Source organism: Lissotriton vulgaris, chromosome 3_1 (assembly GCF_964263255.1).
Source record: "Lissotriton vulgaris chromosome 3_1, aLisVul1.2, whole genome shotgun sequence".
In the NCBI taxonomy this organism is placed as follows: Eukaryota; Metazoa; Chordata; class Amphibia; order Caudata; family Salamandridae; genus Lissotriton; species Lissotriton vulgaris.
The window spans coordinates 612,839,913-612,861,152 of NC_141689.1; the positions used below are offsets into that span (position 1 = coordinate 612,839,913).

Genomic DNA, 21,240 nt, shown 5'->3' on the forward strand with positions numbered 1-21,240 from the left:
TTAAATTCAACTCCCTGGCAGCAGGACTGGGATGGGTAGATGCCTAGCGGTGGCTACATTTAACGGAACTAGGCTATACATACTTCTTGACTTCTCATGACTCGTATTCCTGTCTTGATTATATTTTTGTGCCCTTACGAGCAGTTGGGAGGGTGTTGGCCGTGGAGTTGCTCCCAATGGTTTTATCCAACCACTCTCTAGTGGCTCCGACGGTGCTGTTGGGTCTTGAGAAACCGTCCTTTTGTTGCCGTCTTTCCCCATGGCACCTTGTTGATGAGAAGTACCAAGAGCACATGGGGCTGGCAAGTGAACAATATCTGGATATGAATGTGGGGACTGTCGCTGAGTCCGCAACGCTTTGGGAAGCTATGAAGCCCACATTGCAGGGGTGGATATTTCTTTCTGCGCTGCTGCGCGCTGCACCTGGCGGGAAGCCCTGTTGCAGTCAGAGTCCCAGTTGATGGAGCTAGAGCAGATTAGATGGGGGGATGGAGGAAACTTGGTGCGCTGACAGCTGGTACTGGTGCGATAAACCTATGCGGATATCCTGATGGATGAGGCACACCTTGCGTGGCTAGCATCTCACAGTAGAATTTATCAATAGGGCGATAAGTCCAGTAAATTACTGCAAAGATCATGCCAAAGAGCTCTGCAGCCCCAGGTTCTCCCACGTATACCGGGCCCTGACGGAAGGGTTCTAAGTGACCCCTCCCTCATAGCCAAGAGTTTTGTACAGTATTTTGCGGAACTCTACCCTCCGAGAGAACTCCTGCAGGAGGATGTGATCCTTCGTTTTATAGACGACCTACCACCCGCCCCTATCTGATGACGCCTGGGCTGACCTTGAACTCACGTTCGCCGAGGAGGAGATCTGTGCTGCGGTGGAAGAATTGAACTCGGCAAAGGCGCCAGGTCCGAATGGTTTGCCATGCGAATTCTTTAAGAAATACTTTGCCAAGATAGGATCGCACTATCTCCGAGTCATTGAAGAAGCTAGATATCGGGGCTGTTTGCGCGGGACTGGGAACATGCGAAAGTGGTCAAATTTAATAAGCCAGGCCAGCCTCCAAATCAACACATCTCATATCGCCCCATTTCACTACTGAATGTTGAGGCTAAACTTTGGGCCAAATTATTGGCTACTCGCCTCCAATCTCACATAACTACCCTGATTCATCCGGACCAGGCAGGCTTTATGCCTCAGCGGGCCACGCTCCATAATATCCGGCAGGCGCATAATGCATTAGCTGCCATCCAGGGAAGGGGAGTTCCAGCTGCCCTTTTGCTGGCGGACATTGATAGGGCATTTGATTCCCTCAGTTGGGTATACTTATTCGCGCTTCTTGACCAACTTAATATAGGTCTGCTATTCTTGGCGTACCTTAAACTGCTGTATACGGATCTCACGGTGTCGGTGCGGGTGGTGGGATCCATAGACTCTACTTTCTCCATAGGCAGAGGCACCGTCAGGGGTGTCCCCTGTTGCCGTATTGCTTTGCTCTAGCAATGGAGACTCTGGCAGCGTGGGTGAGAATCGACGCACAGTTGGCTGGATTTGAGTGGGATCATGGGCTCTCAGACCGCATTGCCCTGTATGCGGATGATGTCCTTTTTTTCTTAACTGACATAAATAGACTGGGGCCAAGATGCAAATCTTTAGTCAATCATCGGGATTATACATGAACCCAAGTAAATCTACGCTGTGGGTGCTGAGGGGAACTGCAGAGCTGGGGTCCTGGGCCATGGCGGTATGGGCGTCATCAGAGAGGGTGAAATATCTGGGAGTATCGTGGGACAGGAATATAGTACCAATCTAGGCACGGATAAGGGAGGAAATGAAAACTTGGTCGCACATGCCCCTCTTTCTGTATGGCAGATTGCAACTTTTAAAATGGTGTCATCCGTGCTCAATCATCCGTAGAACCATCCATACCCGGTGCCCCCTTCATGGTTTTGCCAGGTAAATGTTGCGCTGGGACATTTCCTGTGGGCAGGGGGGCTGTCAGGGTGGCGCTACGGACCTGCTTTCAGTCAACGTATTGTGGGGGGCTAGCCACATCAGATATCCAATCGTACTACATGGCCTCACATCTCCTGGTGCTCAAAGAATGGTGGTATGGCAACTGTGGAGACCCCGCATATGCAGTGGAGGGGAGGTGTATGGGGGAGTCCACCCTACATACCATTCTGTACTCGACACTGTTGCATAAGTCTTTACCATCGGCAACTCAGGTGGTGTTTCAGGTGTGGAAACAGTCCCTCTGTAAGATGGGATGGTGGAACAAGCTAACTAGAGAGACCCTGCTGTGGCACAACGGCCAGTTGCCACAGCTGGTGGCATTAGCTGGATTTCAAGGGTGGGACAACATAGGGATTTTCACATTAGTGGCAGTAATGCGAGGCTCTGTGCTCAAATCCTTTCAAGACCTTCAGCAAGAATACCGTATGCCAAGAACTCAGTTCTATAAATACCTCCAATTTTGGCATGCCATTTATCCGAGTATTTTCGGAATTGAGGCTCTCTTTGAATTCAGTCCGATTGAGGCTAAGGTCTTCATGGGAGATCTACAAGATCATCAGATATCAAAGATCTACCAATCTTTGGTGACTCATAGTCTAAATTGGACACACTCAGAGAGGCTTGGGTTGGGGATGGGGGCCAATTGGATGGAGATGACTGGATGGATGCACTGGCCTCACCTAGAGGAGCACCGATATCGATGAGACTGCGCCTTATTCAATGTAAATACTTCCACCGGGTTTATTATACTAGGCTCAGGCTCTGGAGGGTGGGCCTGGTAGCTTCCCCACTGTGCCTGAGTTGTGGGCAAGAAGAGAGGTCCCTAATCCATACTGTTTGGCGCTGTATAGGACTCACGAAATTCTGAAGAGGGGTGTTGGCTTGTATGATGGAGGTGTTGGGGCGGGAGCTCCTATCCTCACCAAAATTGACAATTCTGCATATTATGGAGGGTATAGGAGGTACTATATACAAGGGGCCTCTACTACTGTTGGGGCTGATATTGGCCAAAAGAGATATAGCAAGGCATGTGGTAAAGAACTTGATTTGTTGGGATGGGAGAAACATAGCTTGTGTTAGTGCAATGGGGGGGTTTGGGGTGTTTCTGGTCTATTGTATTTCGAATTTCGATGAAAATAATGTATAAACAAACTGTCAAAGACAATGATTTGCAATGTGTGATGTAGCAGATGTTTCCTGGGTCATGGAGCTCTGCACTGTCTAAGACCTCTGACATAATAACATATGTGGTTTTCTGCATCATATTTATCATCATCCAAGCAAATATGCTAAAAAAGCATCGACGTTTTGACCTATTGGAATAGGGTTTTTCTAGAAACAGGTCTTTATCAGGGGAAAAACATGGATGCAACCTATAAAATAATTAAATCGCAAACCTGTAATGATGTGCAGAAATAAATTGAAAAAAACAGCTTATGTCTATTATGAATGGGAAAAGAACCTCACCTCCAAGTGGTAAACAAATACCACCAAAGGGCACAGCCGCCTTCAACAAATCTAGAAGGTAACACATCTTCCCTAGTCTGTAAAAAAGAAAACGAACTTAACAAGTACAGTTAAAATACTGGCGACTGAAACTGGCTCTGAACTAGGGCAAAAAAAACTTCACCACAGCATCACGTTGGTGACTTCGTGATAATATCAAAGGAGCCAATTTGGAACCCTGTTGAATGCAAGATATGACCATAAGACGATGTAACAAAAAATAGCTACATGTGTACAAAATGGATACACGAGAAGATGGCTGACTTGCCTACTCATCGGAGTGTCTACATGATACTGGGGGCACTTCTGTAGGAACATTTTAACATGATTACCCGCATAACAGAAGACATGCGGTAGTTCGAGCAGGTACAGCAGAACCCGCGGGGTGGAGACGGTGGACTAATTCAATATCTAAGAGACTGCAAATAGATGGATTTCTTCAAAATGGGACTAACTGAATATGATGAAGTAACAGGTAAAGGAGGTTTTATGCAAGTAGTTAAGTCACTGTCTTTACACTATTAGTACTTTGCTATTTGTAATATGTATTTGTGAAGAATGGTGTACCACACCAACATACAACAGTTATAAATGCAGAACAATAAATGTGTGGCTGCATGGAGAAAGGCAGTGCGTGGGAAGCAGCAACAGACTGAGCTAAACAACTCCATGCTGCAGGATATAAGGCCTGGGTTATGTCCATACTGTAAATTGGAGAGAAATGCAGGGTGGAAGGCCAATTTTGTGGATATCGCACAAACAGATTACCAATTGCTGTTGGAGGCTCGGCATTGGAGCCATCCACAATTGAGGGTAGATCTGGTTGGCAGCATCAGAATACAAAATAACTTTTTGGAAATCTATTTTAGTTATACAACTGGTCACAGAAAGAGAAAGTACCACCCTATCCCCTGTGTCCACCTCCAACGTTAGTATCCCCTACAAATTAACTCTCTATGAAGAGGTGGGCTTTGAGGGTGCCCTTCTGTTATATTCGCCTTGTGCTTTGCGTCACTGTCCATGTCGCGCGCTGTGCTCGTTACTGGCAAACGTGTCAAAGCTGATTTTTGGTGGCCAGGGGTAGATGCACAGGTGAAGGGTTGGGTTGAGCAATGCCAGCCGTGCAAGGAGTCTGAAAAGAGGTTACAGGTTTGTGCGAGTAAAGATGGCATGGGGAAGATTATTGCTGACGATGGTGTATGGCAAAAGGTCTGCATTGATTTCATAGGTCCCTTTCATGATCTGACAGATGCTGAGAAATTCGCCTTGGTATTGGTTGATTCAACTTCTAGGTGGGTTGAGGTTGCCTTCATGAAAAGCATCACTGCTGAATCCACTGTCAAGGTCCTTGATGAGGTATTTCGATGTGAGGGTATTCCCTCAATGGTGTTAACGGATAATGGTACGCAGCTTACCTCTGCCATTATGGAGGATTATTTTGTTTTTCTTGGTTTGAAGCACTTGCGTACATCGCTCTACAACCCACAAGGGAATGGACTTTGTGAGCGAATAAACAGGCTTGTTAAGGGCACTATGCAGCTCGCTTTAGCGTCAGGTCGCCCTGTGCAGAAGGAGATCAAAGAAATGCTGTGGGCATACCGCACAACTGTTCATAGCAACATGTCTGTAACACCTTTTGAGCTCATGAGGGGGAGGGTGCCAGGCACTAAACTCATTCCTACTTGGCTACATGGTGAAAAAAACAAGGTGGGAGGCGACATCATGGGGAAAGCTGTCTCTTCCAAAATAGCTGAAGGGGACCTGGTAAAAGTAAAACCTGGGGGGTAATCAAAGGATGTTCAACAAATTTAGGGGACCCTACCAAGTAAGGTCCGTAGTTGGCAATTACGTTAAGTTACAAAATGGTCAAACGTGGAACCTCCGCAGGGTAGCACTTTACAAAAAAAAGGTGAAACACAAGGAAAAACAAAGCAGCATCGAACACATTACTTTCTCTTGAGAATGCAGGACAAGATAAAACAGGTAAGGTTGCTCCTGCCTATTTGAAAGACTATGTGTAACTTCGTCTGTTTAAGGGAGGATGTGGGGTTGAATGGCCTGTTTTATCTTGTCCTGCATTCTCAAGAGAAAGTAATGTGTTCGATGCTGCTTTGTTTTTCCTTGTGTTTCACCTTTTCTTTGTAAAAGGTTACAATGAGCTTTTGACTTATTTATTCTGTTGTATCCCTTTTCATTCTCTGTTTAAGGAAAGGAGATGTGTTATATTCGCCCTGTGCTTTGCGTCACTGTCCATGTCGCGCGCTGTGCTCGCGCTGCCCGACTTGGTGACATGTCCTGTGTTCGATCTAACGGTTGGCAGTTGCCCGTTTGATCCTGTTCACGATGGTTGGGTTTTCTACATCGCAACCTAATAAATTACCCTGAACCACACGACGCTGGTGTGCCGCCTCGTTACTTCATTTACAACACCTTCAATCACCTGCAACCTTTTTTGACATTGCTCCACAATGCATTCTGGCACTGTGACACAAATTCTATTGCCACTGCTGTCTGAGCTAAACACCTTCCCTCTTCCTACTTCCACAAACTCCAACTATGTCCAGAATATATCTACATATGCTCACACACCATTCACATATTATTGTCAGTCCTGCCCATGACTTACACTACCATTACCTGTTAGACTTTTCCTCGTGTTCATCTGTATAGAAAAACCCCAGAGTGTTTAGAGTGTTGTCAATTACATTTGAGCCTCTTCGATTGGAGGGCTGAAATTTGAGATTTCCCAACCGTCACCGTGATGACCTAAGTAAGTGCCTCGTTTACTATTATTTAGCATGACGCAAACAGCATTGATCAAAATATATATTTTTACAGACAACATCTGGCAAGCACAGCGCAAAATGGCTTTTCAGGACAGAGCCTCAGTCTCCCTGTAATCTATACAGAGAGGGCACATCTGCACAAAAATACCACACTCATACAATTTCACACAATGAAAGATCAACTAAAGTAGCATGATATGGCTTTGTATAAAATGCTAACTCCAAACAACACCAGCTCAGCTGCAAACAAGGGGCAAGCAGAACATTGCATGTTATTCCCAAAAATAAAATGTTAAATTTCCACAAAATTAGATATTTTGTGTAATTTACTTTGTAACAGCTTCCGTCATATACAATTTGCACTGGAAGATGCACCTTGAGTACAAATTTCACACAAAAAAGAATGGTGGGACTTTTTACAGTTATCTTCTGTCCCATTACATTTTCTGTTTGCATGAGTTCCCTGTGAATACTTGTATAAGGTTTATGCTTGATACACATGAACATGTGGGTTGCTCTTATGTTCGAAAAAGATGATTTTGCACCAAAGCTGAATGCTTAGGATCACACTTTTTTTTTAGCTCAGCTAAGGACTCTTTGTAAAAATGGCTTTATGCTATTCTTCTCTGTTTGCACAATGTAGTGCTTCAGATTTCACCTCAATGCTGTGCTACATGACGTTTAGGAGGTATGCACCTGTTACAACGCATTTTTTACAACGCACTACCACTACAACGCAGGCATTACAACGCATACCATTACAACGCATTGCGCTGGGGGGCGCTCTAGGATAAGAGGTAAGTTTAATTTACTATCCAACACCTTCCCTAGGGTCCACGGGGACTGGAGTTAGAATAGTAAATTATACTTACCACTATCCAGCACCCCAAAGCGCTATGCGTTGTAATGGTATGCGTTGTGAATACCGCGTTGTAATGGTATGCGGAGTAAAAGTATGCGTTGTAACGTCATACATCCGTCTGAATTTGTTGAGTGTGCCACTAAGGCTCTGGAGGGATGGTTGCTGGGAAGCAAGGTTACAGACTATGAAGGATTGTATAATTTGCTGATGAGAGAACACATTTTAAATAATTGTCAGAACCAGCAGTTGCATCAACATTTGGTTGACTCAGATTTGGCCTCTCCCCAAGAATTGGGAAAGAGGGCAGATAAATGGGTAAGAACCAGAGTTAAGCAAAAGAACCAGAACCAGACCAGGGTGGTGACCAGAAGAAAACAGACCAGAAGGGTGGGGAGCAGAAAGCTAAAGACCAGAAGTCTTCAACAGGGCCCCAAAATGATCCAGAGGGTGGGTCCCAAACTTCTAAGAAGAAGAAGAAAGAAGGTCAGAAGAAACCCTGGTGTAAAACTTGTAAAAACACCTCTCACTGGACCAGTGAGTATAAAAAGGGTGGAGCCCCCAGCACTGCAGCCCCTAAGGCAACTGCACCCACTAGTACAGCTAACAGTGCTGGTCCACAAACCAAGGGGGTAGTGGGTATCACCTTGGGAACTGAAGGAGATTCTGACCTAGTCAGAACCCTTACTCAGGCTGTTCTGATTTGTGAAGGGGACATAGATTTGACCCCTGACATAAGCCCCAGTAACCTGGGCAAATACAGACAGACGCCTTTGATTAATAACAAAGTGGCTCAAGCTTACAGGGACACATGTGCCAGTGTCACCATGGTGACACCTAACTTTGTGGACCCTGGACAGTACATGCCAGGTGATAATTACCTGGTGACCAATGCCAGCAATGTCACTACTACACATAGTGTGGCACTTGTTAACTTTTCCTGGGGAGGGGTAACTGGCCTAAAAAGAGTTGTGGTTAGTGCTGATCTCCCAGTAGAATGTTTGTTGGGCAATGACCTGGAGAACTCTCTATGGTCAGAAGTTGAGTACAGGACTCATGCAGAGATGTTAGGGATATCATCACATGTCCTTGCTGTGACCAGGTCACAGGCCAAAAAGTGCCTCTCTGAACCTCAGGTCTTGGATCCTGGAACAATGGACCAAGCACCTTCCAAGAAGAAGAACAGGAGGGTTAAGGCTGTGCCTTCCCAACTGCCTGCAAGTGAAGATCAAGCTTCACAGGAAGCTGGTCTTGAGACCCCTGAAGGAACTGTCTCTGAAGAACTTAAACCTGATCAGGTTGAGTTTCTGGGGACAGGGGGACCTTCTAGGGCAGACTTGGGGCAGGCTCAGTTAACCTGTCCTTCTCTTGAAACCCTCAGACAGCAGGCTGCTGCTGAGGCTGCTGGGATCTGATCTGATCATGCAGTGAGTGCGAGGTGGGGTACTCGTGTAGTTTGAAGGATAGAGGTTTGGGGAGATTTAGATGAGGATACGTGATATTTTGAAGAGTAAACTCTTTTGAAGATCTTGAATATATCCGAACATTTTGGTATCTGTATGTTGTACAGAAAACGGCTAACTCAACAAATTACAAAACAGAGGTGAGAATGAGGAACAGCAGCATCCTTGCCTCCACTACCAACATTACCATCTACCCACAAATCCCCCACCAACTAAGATTTCTATGGGGATATTTGTCACACAATTTTTACATAGACAGCCAGGAAGATGTTGCTGGGCTTGCCCACCCCAGAACGGGTAGTAGTTCTTCAATTTGCACCTGGCCAATGTTCACGGAATCCCCTACAACACTCCCAGCCTTTACACACATGGCAGGTGTGCCTCTGGGAATTTCCATGTTTTCCAGAAGCCCCGTAGATTGGGTAAATAGCTCTTGCCACTCCAGCAACCTAATGCATCATAGGCATTTTTAGGATTACTATCTCTGGGGTGTGTACAAACTCCCAGACAAAAGAGGAATCCTGAGGATTCACTGGCTGATACTGTGGGTATGCGCAGTACTCACATTTTATCTAGGAGGGAAGGATGTGGTTGCATACCTCAGGGAAGTTAATTCTAAGGATTACACAGGTTCCTTGGAACCAGCGCATGGATTAATCCTGGGACTATCCCATGGCCCAAATTTCCTGGAAATCCTTGCACAGTACTTTTTCTGCCAAGTAGCCCAGCAGGGCCATCAAGCTTTTAGAACATCTTACCGTGCTATGCAGAAGTCTACCACTCCTGCAGTACTCCCACCACAGCCAACTTGCCCCTGTAATAGAGGGAAGTTACATACATCAAATAGCACTGGCCATGGCAATGGAATGTTACACTCTCCAATCAATCCCAGTCAGGTAGCTCAGAAGATTGTGGCCTGAATACCCTCACGGGTGACAAGTAGCGTTCTCTAAATCTACTGATTTATTGATTGGAACCTACATGTCACAGACCCCAATGCTAGTAAATGGGAAATGTGTGGGAGTATGGATGTTTGCATGTGCTTGTGTGCACCCTTTTGTCATAGGGATCATCCACACTTTAAGTGTGGCATATACAACATTATTGAGTCTTGTTGAAACAGTCATGTGGTCTGGTGAAAAGCAGATTTACTAAATTTGAATGGACCTTATTCTTTGTCATTTGTGCACCTAAGTCAGACGAACACAGTAAAATAGCCCCATTATAAGTGAAAATCTATTTTTTTAAATTTAGAGTGTTGGTTTGTGCCAGGAAATCCATGACCTGATTTGTGTGTAGGACGGGGTCGGGAAGGGTGTCATTGTGTGCAAATGCCCTGTGAGCTAGTAAACACCTACAAACTTTTATTTGTCAGTGGTCACAAAAACTTCAACTCCTTTCCCAGACTGAAAAAGGCTGGAGAGTCCCTTCTCTCAATGGCAAGAGTAACACCTTTTCTGGATGGAAAGGATAATGGAATAGGCACAAATTGTTAGGGTATTAGGGTAAGTGTTTTCTCCAAGGGGGAATATATTTTCCTGTGGAGAAAAAAGTTATGAAGTATATTTGTACTTATTATGATTTCTTTGCGAGTAAAACCACAAGCACATTCATGTGTTGGTGCACAAAAAGAATTAACCACAGTTTTCCAGTATACCTGGAAACTTTGACAGGGGCACGTTTCAAGTGGTAACCTGAAAAACGTTCGTATAATCTAAAAATCAATAAATCTACATCCATGTGAGTTTGCAAATCTCAGATTGTAGGTTTACTAATTTTTCTAAATTATGCCCAAAATGAGGAGCAGGTGGTGAATAGCTTCACCTTCTGACAATAGTGCTCGTAGGTGCTAATATGCGGTAATTGTTTTTCTTTTCTCTCCCTTGTCTGGTATGTGTGTGTGGTTAGGGAGACGAGATGAAAGTTTGGCCTACATGCTTCAAACACTTTAATGAACATGCCTTTGTGTTTCCAGTGCTACAAGGTAAATTCTTTCAGTGGACTGTAGCTGCTGCCCCCGAGCTCCCTGCTGCTAATATTCTGACCCTCAGGTCAGTGGTCCGAGGCCCCCTTCCACCCGCAGGCACACGCCTGCACCTTAGCCCTGGTGGTCTAGTAGTAGAGTGTCTCTGCTCTTCTGCTGGACTGCCCTCTGTCTCTCTTTTTCCTGCTTCACCCTTTTGCACTTTTCCTTTTTTATTCCTTGTGCCTTTTTGCTGCATATTCCCCCTAGTGCCACTTTCCCACTCCCACGTTTCCCGCCTACCAGCTGTACAGCCCCCGCACACTACTTAATGGTGGCTGCTGAGCAGTGAAGGTGCAATCCAGTGGCCTTTTAGTGGACTACTCCCTTCATTGCGCAGCTCTGCCTGGTAGCTGCTGCACTCAAGCTCTCTGCCGCTGTCTTCTGACCCTCGGATCAGTTGTCCAAGGCCTTCCTCCTCCCGCAGGCACCAGCCTGCACCTCATCCCTGATGCTATAGTGGTAGAGCACCTCTGCTCTGAGGCTGAAGTGCCCTCTGTGTCTCTGTGTTCAGTTTATTTCCTGGCTTTTCTGCTTTTTCTTTCTGTCTCCTTGTGCCTTTTATCATGCTTTGCCCCTGCGATCCCCCACAGCCCGCCCCTCCAGTTTACCGCTCCCCGCGCTTACCACCTCCCAGCCATCCATCCCCCCTGCACACTACTTAATGGCAGCCTTTGTGCGGCCGCACAGCCACAGGCGAGACCAGGCGAGACCATCTGCTTTCGTCCATGGCTGGACCACACCCAAGGCCACGGACTCTAGTCCTCAGACCTTCCACTGATACAACGCTAGAACCCTCCTTGCCCTCAACACCAGACGCCACACCGCCTGCCACCTTACGTTGCCAAAGGACACCCAAGGACCTTTTGTTCCTGCCGAAACTGCAGCTGCACCCTGTCCCACCTCTGCACTCCAGCTTCTCCTGTCACCCAACCGACCACACCACACCCAACGGGCTCAGCTGCAACCTCCTCAACACTTGCTTCCAACACAAACACGTCACAGAAATCTGGGACCTCCTCGACTCCGTCTCTCCTGACATCGCCTTCCTCACGGAAACCTGTACAAACCCTAGCTCTGGCCTAGACATCGCCACTGCCATCCCGATGGCTACAAGATCACCCACAAGGACCGCACAAACCGACCAGGAGGAGGCACCGCCATCGACCACAAAAACACCATCTGCCTGACCACCCACTTGGGCGACTCAAGGACAACAATGGAACACCTCCAATTCCAGATCCAGACCATCCACAACACCACCCTCGTCAACAGATGCTATCGTCGACTTCATCTCACCCCAGGCTCTTGTATCCACTTTTAACATTCTACTTGGCGCCCTCAATTTTCACCTGGACAACCCCAACGACCAGATCACTGCACCCCTTCTGGAGAACCTCACCAGCATAGGACCCAAGCAGCTAGTCACTTCTTCAACCCACACAGCAGGAAAACCATTCAACCCTGTCTTTTCTGCCAGTGGAAACATCACCTACAGCCACACAACCAAATTCCTCTGGACCGTCCACGACTGTGTGCACTTTGCCTTCATGAAACCCACTGCACACCAATGCCCTCACCCACTCTGGCCGTAGCTGGAATAAGTTCATCAAAGAACATCTCACTGCTTCACTCAGCACTACCACACTGCCGACATTGGCCGGTACCACAGCACGCAACCTCCACCGATGGATCTCCAGCTCCTCCAACTCTCTGGCACCCCTCAAGAAGGCATCCGGCAAGCAACACTCCAAGAAAGCCAGCTGGTTCACTCCTGCCTTCCATGAGTCCAGAAGCACCTGCAGACAAAAGGAGGAGAAATGGAGGAACAACAAAACCCCGAAAACCCACACACCCTTCAAAGCCGCAAGCACCTCAAACCGCTCCCTCCTCAAAAACACAAAGAAAAAATGGCCGCCAGGACAGAATAACCGCCAACGCACACAACAGCAAATAACTCTTCACCATAGTTAAGGAGTTTGCCAGGCCCAACAGTAAGTTCATGGATGTTCTACTCTCCCAAGACCTCTGCAACAAACTTAGCTCCTTCTTCCACCACAAGATCAGGCAGATCTACGATAGCTTCAACACCAAACACCCTCCCCCAAACCCAACACTACTACACCCAACCATGCCACTAGTTACTTATTCTTTCTTTTCTAGACTTCAGACTTGTTTTTTTTGTTCCAGTTTAATTTTGGTGTTGACTACCACAACACAGGATCACAAATAGTAAATATATGAATTAGCTACATCGTACCTCACGTTTTGTGCTAGAATTGCTATCCAACAGCACGTTTGTGAATAGTGCTGAACTATTACATCATTGCGGCAGCTGCTTTGCTGGAATGTTTTTTTTTTCTAGTAACTGTATTTCATTCACAGGGTTGTCACTAGACTCATCTGCCCAGGACTTCCACAAGTTGCTTGGTGTCCCACACTGAAGTATTAATGGCCCCCATGAACGAAAAAATATTATGGCCATTGATTTATTTGTTCTTAAAGACGCACTTCCCGCTTAATCGTTTTTTCTTGAAATACAAAAACTTTTGCCCTCTTGGAAAAATCTCCTGCCTTTAGAGCAACCATCTCAGCAACGGTTGCTCAAAAGCTATGATCACAAAAGTTATGGCTCCTAATTGTATCACTGTATTGTGTTGCCCTGCTATTTTATCACGTATTGAGTTTTGTGTGCTTTTTACTATTGGATTTCTTCATCATATTTCTATGTTGTGAAATAATATTATAGAGTTGTGCAGTTATAAAATTCCACAGTCCTCATGGACATATTTTTACTACTGTGATAATTTGGTTGTACTAGACCACGGCTCCTGCCACACCCATAGGGCCATATGTATCAACACATTTCCCCATAGACACAGAATGGGCAAAACCCTTTGATACATCTGGCCCATAGATTTGTGCCATGACTGCTCGTCAACGTTTACCTGGTTAGTTAGGGAGTCTTCTGGAGCCAAATGTCTCATCTGGGCAACCCAGTTTTCTGGGTAGTGGAGAATGCCAGCCCTCTCACCTTGGACAGTACTTTATGGTCCCTGTGATCCGACCGAACGGGAAACACCTTCACCGTTATTCATGTAAAAAATTTCAGATGTGACAGAATATGATTTGGGAGATTTGAAGATCTTCAGCTCAATATGTTTTAGAAGGAGCACTGGATAGAGGAGAATCACTTCTGTTTTGCGATGTAAAATTCTGCACTGAGTTTGTTGTGGCCATTTATTTTAAAAATAATTTTAGATCTTGAATGATTCAGTGCTCACTCGTGAACATTGATTGGTTGAAGGAGGGTATTGGTTGAAGGAGGGTATTTGGTCTAGTTGCTGATTTCAAGACTTAACCAAAAACCACGTTCTTCCGACCAAATCACTTTATCCCTCTGTACATCACGTTGTAATTTTGTGTGATGCTAACTCTTTAGTAGAGTCCGAACTAATTCTTAACCATCCCAATGTGCCTTTATTTTAAAGCAGTTTCAATCTCCCTCACAGACTGTGTTGTTTCATGTGCATAACTTTGTTTCAAATACTCCTACTTTCATAAGATGTTCTGTGCAAAGCAAGGCAGTGCTCCTTGAAACTAGTTTAGCACTATATTGCGTACGTAATATGCAGAACTTACAATATATCCTGAAACTGAGACATGCTGTTTTGATGTGTTAAAAACTATAGTCCTGAAAAAATAAATCAATGGAAGATTGACTGTTTTGCTCTTAACTTTTCTTGAGGTTTTGGTCACAACTCTCATTTTGTCTTGCAGTTTTAGATTCTCCTCGGCTCGGTACCAGTGGTGAGGCAATAGCACAAATAATTATCAATGCCAATGACGATGCCTTTGGTGTGCTTCAGCTCTCAGCCACAACTGTGCGTGTTGCTGAAAATTACATTGGACCCATTATCAATGTGAGCAGAATTGGAGGAATGTTTGGGGATGTTTCCGTTAAATTTGTAGCAGTGCCAATAACTGCAATCGCTGGTAAGTAAAACATACTAGAAAAGCAAAATGCAAAAAGTAATTCTTGTTTGCTCACAGGTTTTTCTCCGAACTCACAGTAAATTACTTTATTCCAAAGGCGCACATTTAGTTAGGGACTATTTCACATATAGGCAAGTAGCTGTATGCGCAGTCCTATTCTCATGGAGTATGTGCCAGATGGCACATAGTCTATGAGAATCCTTTGGGAAATACTTGGAAATCTAGGTCAAGACAATGCAGTAAAAATAAATTAATAAGATGTAAGAAATTGGGTTGTTGGTTGAGGGGGTTGTAGTCCTACTAAAAAAACAACTGCAATCCTTGTCAGGGTGAACTAAAAAAAAGTCACAATTTAACCTGTGCTTAACCTTCTGTTAGCGCGTGCCGGATACAGGGAGCAGGTTAGTCCTGCTGAAAAAGTTAAAAGTGCAAAGGGTTTAGTTCGTGGTGGGGAAGGCCGGGAAAGTGTTACAGATGGGTGTGGGGATGACCCTGGAGAGAAGGCCAGGTCCAACATAAGCTATTAAACTTATTCTAGATGCAATTTTCCTCTACGAATCACAGATGTAAGTTTTATAATGAATACAAAAAAGTAATGAATGGAATGCTAGAATTAATCTCAGCCATTGGTAACCACTCAGGGTCACATCCTAGGTCACTCTTGTTTTTTTATTCTTCAGCCACGGGTATGTTCAAACATGCTCACTGTGCCACTGGAATCAATCTGCATCTGAATGAATTGGCTTAAATAACTACAAATTGGTGTTGGGCTTATTGTGTTCAGAGAGGATCTGGCCGAGCATTTCCGTATGGACTGTTCCTGATGGAGGACCTAAGATGATTTACAAATGACTGTGATCGAATCTGAGCTGGCATGGTGGGCAAACAAACGATGGCCTGGGATGTGGCCTCAAGTATTGGCCAGTGACTGAGAGTGATACAAGTATTCCATTCATCACTCTTTTGTATTGTTTAATTTGTTGGTAATAGTGCGACAGATGTGCTTAGACATGAGTCTTGTGTTTTCGGTGCCACTGAAACCAAGCTGCATCCTAGTGAATAGGCGCAAAGAGGCTGAAACAAGTCTTTGGTTGCTTGGGTTCCTATTCAGATCGCCGTGCCTTGACAGTTCAGGCTGAACTATTTCTATTGGAACAGGATTAGTGCTGATTTGCAAAATGGTTGTGTATATTTTGAGGTGCTATAGTGGAAAAATATTTTTTGACTGGGATGGGGCCCGAGTAATTAGTTGTGGTTTTGATTAATTTAATCATGCCATCTATCACTTTTTTGCGAGTTTTATAAAGGATCAACAATGTAAATAGTTGTACATTGACTGCATTTAAATTTGTCAGCCATATTGGCCATATGCAGATACACATTATACTGAACGTATTGGTGTTTGTTGCTAGTAAAAGCTGTTAGCACTGTTTCAATGTGTTTTCTGGAATTTTATTGACTAAAACACCATTGGGAATATAATAACACACAAATTGAAATACCAACAACAATGACTGCTAACATATTCAAACACCACCAATAAAAAATTATTGTGTAATACACCCATTATATTCTTCTTATATTTCAATAATAAACCAACATTTTGTGACATTGAAACTTGTTCTATTTTATAGGTGAAGATTACAGTGTTGCCTCCTCAGATGTAGTTCTGTTAGATGGTGAAACTAGCAAAGCGGTGCCAATTTATATAATCAATGACATATACCCCGAAGTGGAAGAGTCTTTTCAGGTGAATTTGCTGAATGAAACCACGGGAGGAGCCTTGCTGGGGGATGTGACACGTGCAGTCATCATCATTGAGGTCTCCGATGACCCATATGGATCTTTTGGTAAGCTGGGAAACATTACATCTGAAATAAATTCACACATAAATTGCCTCTTTGGGGCTTGACTATTGGAGTGTCATGGGAGTGAAAGGTTGTTTGCACCATATTTTTGTGGAATTTCCATATTATAGAAAGGGGCTGCTTTGTGACAGAAGTACAGGGTAATCAGTGCTCCTGCACCAGATTGGCCATTTTACCATTAGATATTTTACAGGTGGGCTGTAAGCTATGAGGCGGCCTTTAAATCTGTATGGGCTGCATCTAATTTTTCTCCACAGGAGCAAATCCAGTTCAGCTGGACTGATGTCATATGGCATTGAACCCTCCTCAGCTACAGCCTTAAGCTTTGGCCTGCTGTATAAATCCAACTAGGTTGGTTCGTTGTGTCTCACAAAATTAAAAGACCCTCATGCACGTGTTTTTCGTCGTAGCGGTATATGTTGTCTCCCCACTTTTAAACACGTGTGCGCATAATCCTTGGGTCAGTTTTTATACAACCTCCACCTGGAGGATTTACCCTTGGTTAAGACAGTAGTGATCGTGGATAAGTGAGGTGATGGGGAATTAAAATACCCGTATAGTGAGAAAGAGAATTTTATTAAATCTGGATTCGGGTAGCTCAAGGCAGCAAAAAGGTGTGCCGTTCTGGAATAATAAGGAATTCAAGCGCACTACAGAGTGAGTTTTAAAAAAGTGGTCGACATGTTTCAGCCTTAGTACCTATATAGGTCGGGAGGCTTTCTTCGGGACCAGTGCAATAGGTGAGGGTGAAGTGAAAGTAAATGAAAAAGTTAACCTGATTTAGGTAATCCACAGTAACATTGTACCTGGTGAAATGCAGGTTCGCACTTCTTCGGGTTGGGGGCAGGGAAGAGGTGCCTTACTGTGGCTTCACTCTTCCTGCGTAGCTTGTGCTATCGCTGCCTCTTCTAACCCGGAAACCCGTGTTAGAAGAGGCAGCGATAGCACAAGCTACGATCACTACTGTCTTAACCAAGGGTAAATCCTCCAGGTGGAGGTTTCATAAAAACTGACCCAATAATTATGCACACACGTGTTTAAAAGCGGGTAGACAACATATACCGCTACGAAGACAAAAAACACGTGCATGAGGGTCTTTTAATTTTGTGAGACACAACGAACCAGCCTGCATACCCTGGTTATGCAGGACCAGTGATCCTTCCCCATGATATCTTGCCTATCTAAACGAGACTGAACGGATCAGTACTCTACCTCCCCCCACTTGATTTTTTGTATAAATCCAACTGCCAGAAAAGAGTTTAAGTCTGAAGGTAGAAATCTTCACTGGCCAATCTACGTCTTCCTTTGCTTGAACGTCAAACTTTTCCCACTGAGAGCTTTTCCCACCTTCATCCACGGCTTAATCAATACTTTTCTTTGTCAATTTGTCATCGACAATCCCGTCTTCAGATTCAGCCTGCTGTCTTTCCCCTCTAAGGACTCTACTTTCTCAGTAACTTTCTAAGTCCGATAGTACCTCTTCGTCTGGGACCAACTTGATCTTTGTATCTAACCTGCTCTCCATCACAGCTGGCCTTAAAACGTATCTTTGTAAAGTCTAGCATGACCAGTTGCCTGCGGTTGGTGCCTTGCACATTGTGTCACTAGTTTTAACTAAAACGTTAAAAAATTAATTTCTCTGGTGCTCTTTTTAGATTTTTGCCCTATTTGTGACATTTTGTTAATTAAAATATTCCCTATTTTTATAAATTGGAGTGGGATTTTTATAGTGTTATGTTTCTGACTTTTTAACTGTTTGGTTACCTATAAATACTTTGCATATTTTCTTCAGTTAAGGCTGCCTGTTCTGTGCCCTAGCTACCAGGGGAAGAGCTCAAGTTTAAATTACTGGAACCTTTACTGCACCTCACAAGAGTAGTATTGCTAGTACTTGCAGTGGACTCCCACCTACACCAACAAATAAATAATCCACTTTCTCGCATATGAGATGTAATTTGTTGCCAACAAAAAATTGCTTTGGAATATTGTTACCGGAAAATGTATTATTTGGCGTGTTATGCGGCAAAAATAAGTCTTACGCCTCCTGAAAGTGCCACCAACAATAGCCTCAGTCAGTGAGCTCTAATTTTGAAGAAATCAAAAGAACTTCTCTGGAAATGTGGATTGACATGGTCTTGATAGATGTTAATTTGCTCAGAGCAGAAGTATAGGGGCCTGGCTCACCAAGTTGCTATAGTTGAATCCACAGTGACAATGCAATCCTAGGAAATGATTGGGGTGTTTCACAGAGTCCTCAGGCTGCATAATGTGACAAATGTGACAACAACATGGCTGAAAATACCTGCTAAATAAATGAAGGGATGGATCCGATGCAACAATGTCCAGATGTTGCGTCTACTCAACAAAAGAGGGTCCTTGAAAACATATAATGGAGTGGCCGAACCAGGGGAATATAATTGCAAAAATGACTAACACTGCCAACTCACAAACAATACTGGTATGCAAATATTACAGTATAAACATTTGAGCCCACATATATATATATATATATATATATAAAACAATATATATTAATGCCATGAATCCTTTTTCATACTATTCCAATTTATGGCTGTATGTTAGCACATTCCTGTGCCATTTCTTTTACATATTCAAACTAGATGTCAAATTAATAAAAAAAATATATATACATACATGAAATTCATATATGGTCATTCAGCAGCTACCAAACATTCACTTGTGCTAAAAAAACTACATCCACACTGAAACCCATGCCAAACATATTACATCCATTCTAATGCAGTCTAATAACAAAAATAATAAAAGCAGGAAAATCAATGGAACCAGAAGATGTCCTCAGATATAAGGTATAATGACATATGATTCTCTTAATACAATCCATCAGATTTGTTTCTGAGGAGGCCATTTTAAGCATCAAAAACACAACATTAGCCAATCCCTTTCTAAATATGAACAATATTAATGTGTTTTTCAGGTTCACATTCAGGTTGTGATGGCGCCAACGTGCATTTCAGTGTGAGACCAAAAATTGGGACCACTTTCTTAATAGCGCTTAACAACAACCAACAAGATGGCAAGGGAAGAGGGACAGTGGGGGTTGTCCAATCAACAGAATATGTTCTACGTGTATTCTGTATAGCACAAAGGAACTGGTGCCTCCCAAAAGGATAGCCTGGATGCCAGACAAAGACTGAGGTCAAGGATGACCTCTCAAGGGGTGGAGCCCTTTTGTGTAGGGGGCCAAATGAGTATACCCACTGACTAAGATGATCCTATAGTGGGTCTACTAATGTCTTCTAGGATTCAGGCCGCCAAATGTATAAAGAGAGAGTAATGTAGGTTTCTCTGACTTCGCATGGAGTGGGGGGGCAATGCAGGCCTAGTCCATGAGTCCACGTCGATCAAACTAGAAGAGCTGCTAGAACATCTCTCTCGGATGTTAAGTCTGCCATTGACTGAAAAAAGGGACAATTTGGGACTCTTTGTAGAAGACTGGATTAAGATTTGAACAAGAACTATCTCCAGTGCACGGGACTGTCTCTTTCTTCCTGATAGAGCATGCCCACAGGATCATGGTGCTATCTCCACTATCATTAAGAGCATTCATTTTATGACTGCATAACTACAGGACCTCCACCCTGCTAGCAACACCACATATGATTCCTGTCTGCCATGAAAATATGGAGAGCCTTCTTTTCCTGTATCATATCCCACTTGGGGAGTGGCAAACAAGGAGTTGTGAAGCAGTTAAAAGAAAATTCATCAAGTACATGCCTTTGTTTCCAACCAACCCAAAGGTTTTGGAATGATGGCGAGTACACACCTTTACCAACTCCCCAGTTAACCCTGTGGATGTGTTTTGTACCGGAATATTGACGTCAAAATGTCATCCGACATAAATATCTTGTCCTAAATTTCATTTACAAAAATATCATCCAATTGAAGTTAATAATAGCCTACGCCTACTGGAATGATATTTGTGTAAATCATACTTAGAACATAATCTTTATTTCAGATAGTATGTCTTACATTCATATTCTAACATATACAACTAGGGCTGGGCATAAGCATGGTGCATGATTGAAAAATTGAGTGACAATGCACTGGATGTGCTCAATAAATCAGCAAAGGATGTGGATGAACCTGAACCGAAGAATGGGCGGATGGAGTCATGAGCACTTCATAGTACTCAGAGATAGAACCTTGATGACAGGTCTGTAGGGGGAACAGATGTCTGAAAATTACTTACCACAATCCGCAAAACCAATCTATGACGTATTTACTGCACCTTGGTGGAGGTACAAGCCACAGGTGCCCTGATCTAATAGTGGATTTGCATAATCCACTGAGTAACAGCCTTGGGTGAGTCATTGCTGTAGAATGGCAGAAACTGAGCTCCCAACATCCTTAGTTGATGTAAAAGCATCATTCACCATGAGGCATCATGGTGGAGTAGAAAATCTAGAGCATATATATGGTTTGTTGTAACAGTTTAAGACTTTTTCTAAGATGTGTCTGTGTGAGCAAACCTGGGGCTGGGGTTGGAGAAATTCCCCAAACTCAGTTATTATGATTTTCATAATTTTTTATAAATGACTATGTTTATCTGAAGTATTGTCTTAATTAGTTGGTTTTGGGAATGCTGGGTCTTAGAGGGCTGTGATCTAGCATTAGGGATGGGTGTTGTTATGCATGCCGCTTTTTGTAAAGGGATCAAATTAGTCAGATATGGCAGGG

General features: G+C 43.9%; 1 protein-coding gene across 1 annotated transcript in view; it reads left to right on the plus strand.

Moving 5' to 3' along the window:
- ADGRV1 (adhesion G protein-coupled receptor V1) overlaps nt 1-21,240 on the plus strand; it is a 1,865,288-nt gene that overhangs the window by 468,612 nt on the left and 1,375,436 nt on the right. Inside the window, exons 29-30 of the mRNA XM_086963519.1 lie at nt 14,438-14,653; nt 16,288-16,503. Coding sequence (XP_086819645.1) covers nt 14,438-14,653; nt 16,288-16,503 — 432 coding nt within the window. The remainder of the gene's footprint in view (nt 1-14,437; nt 14,654-16,287; nt 16,504-21,240) is intronic.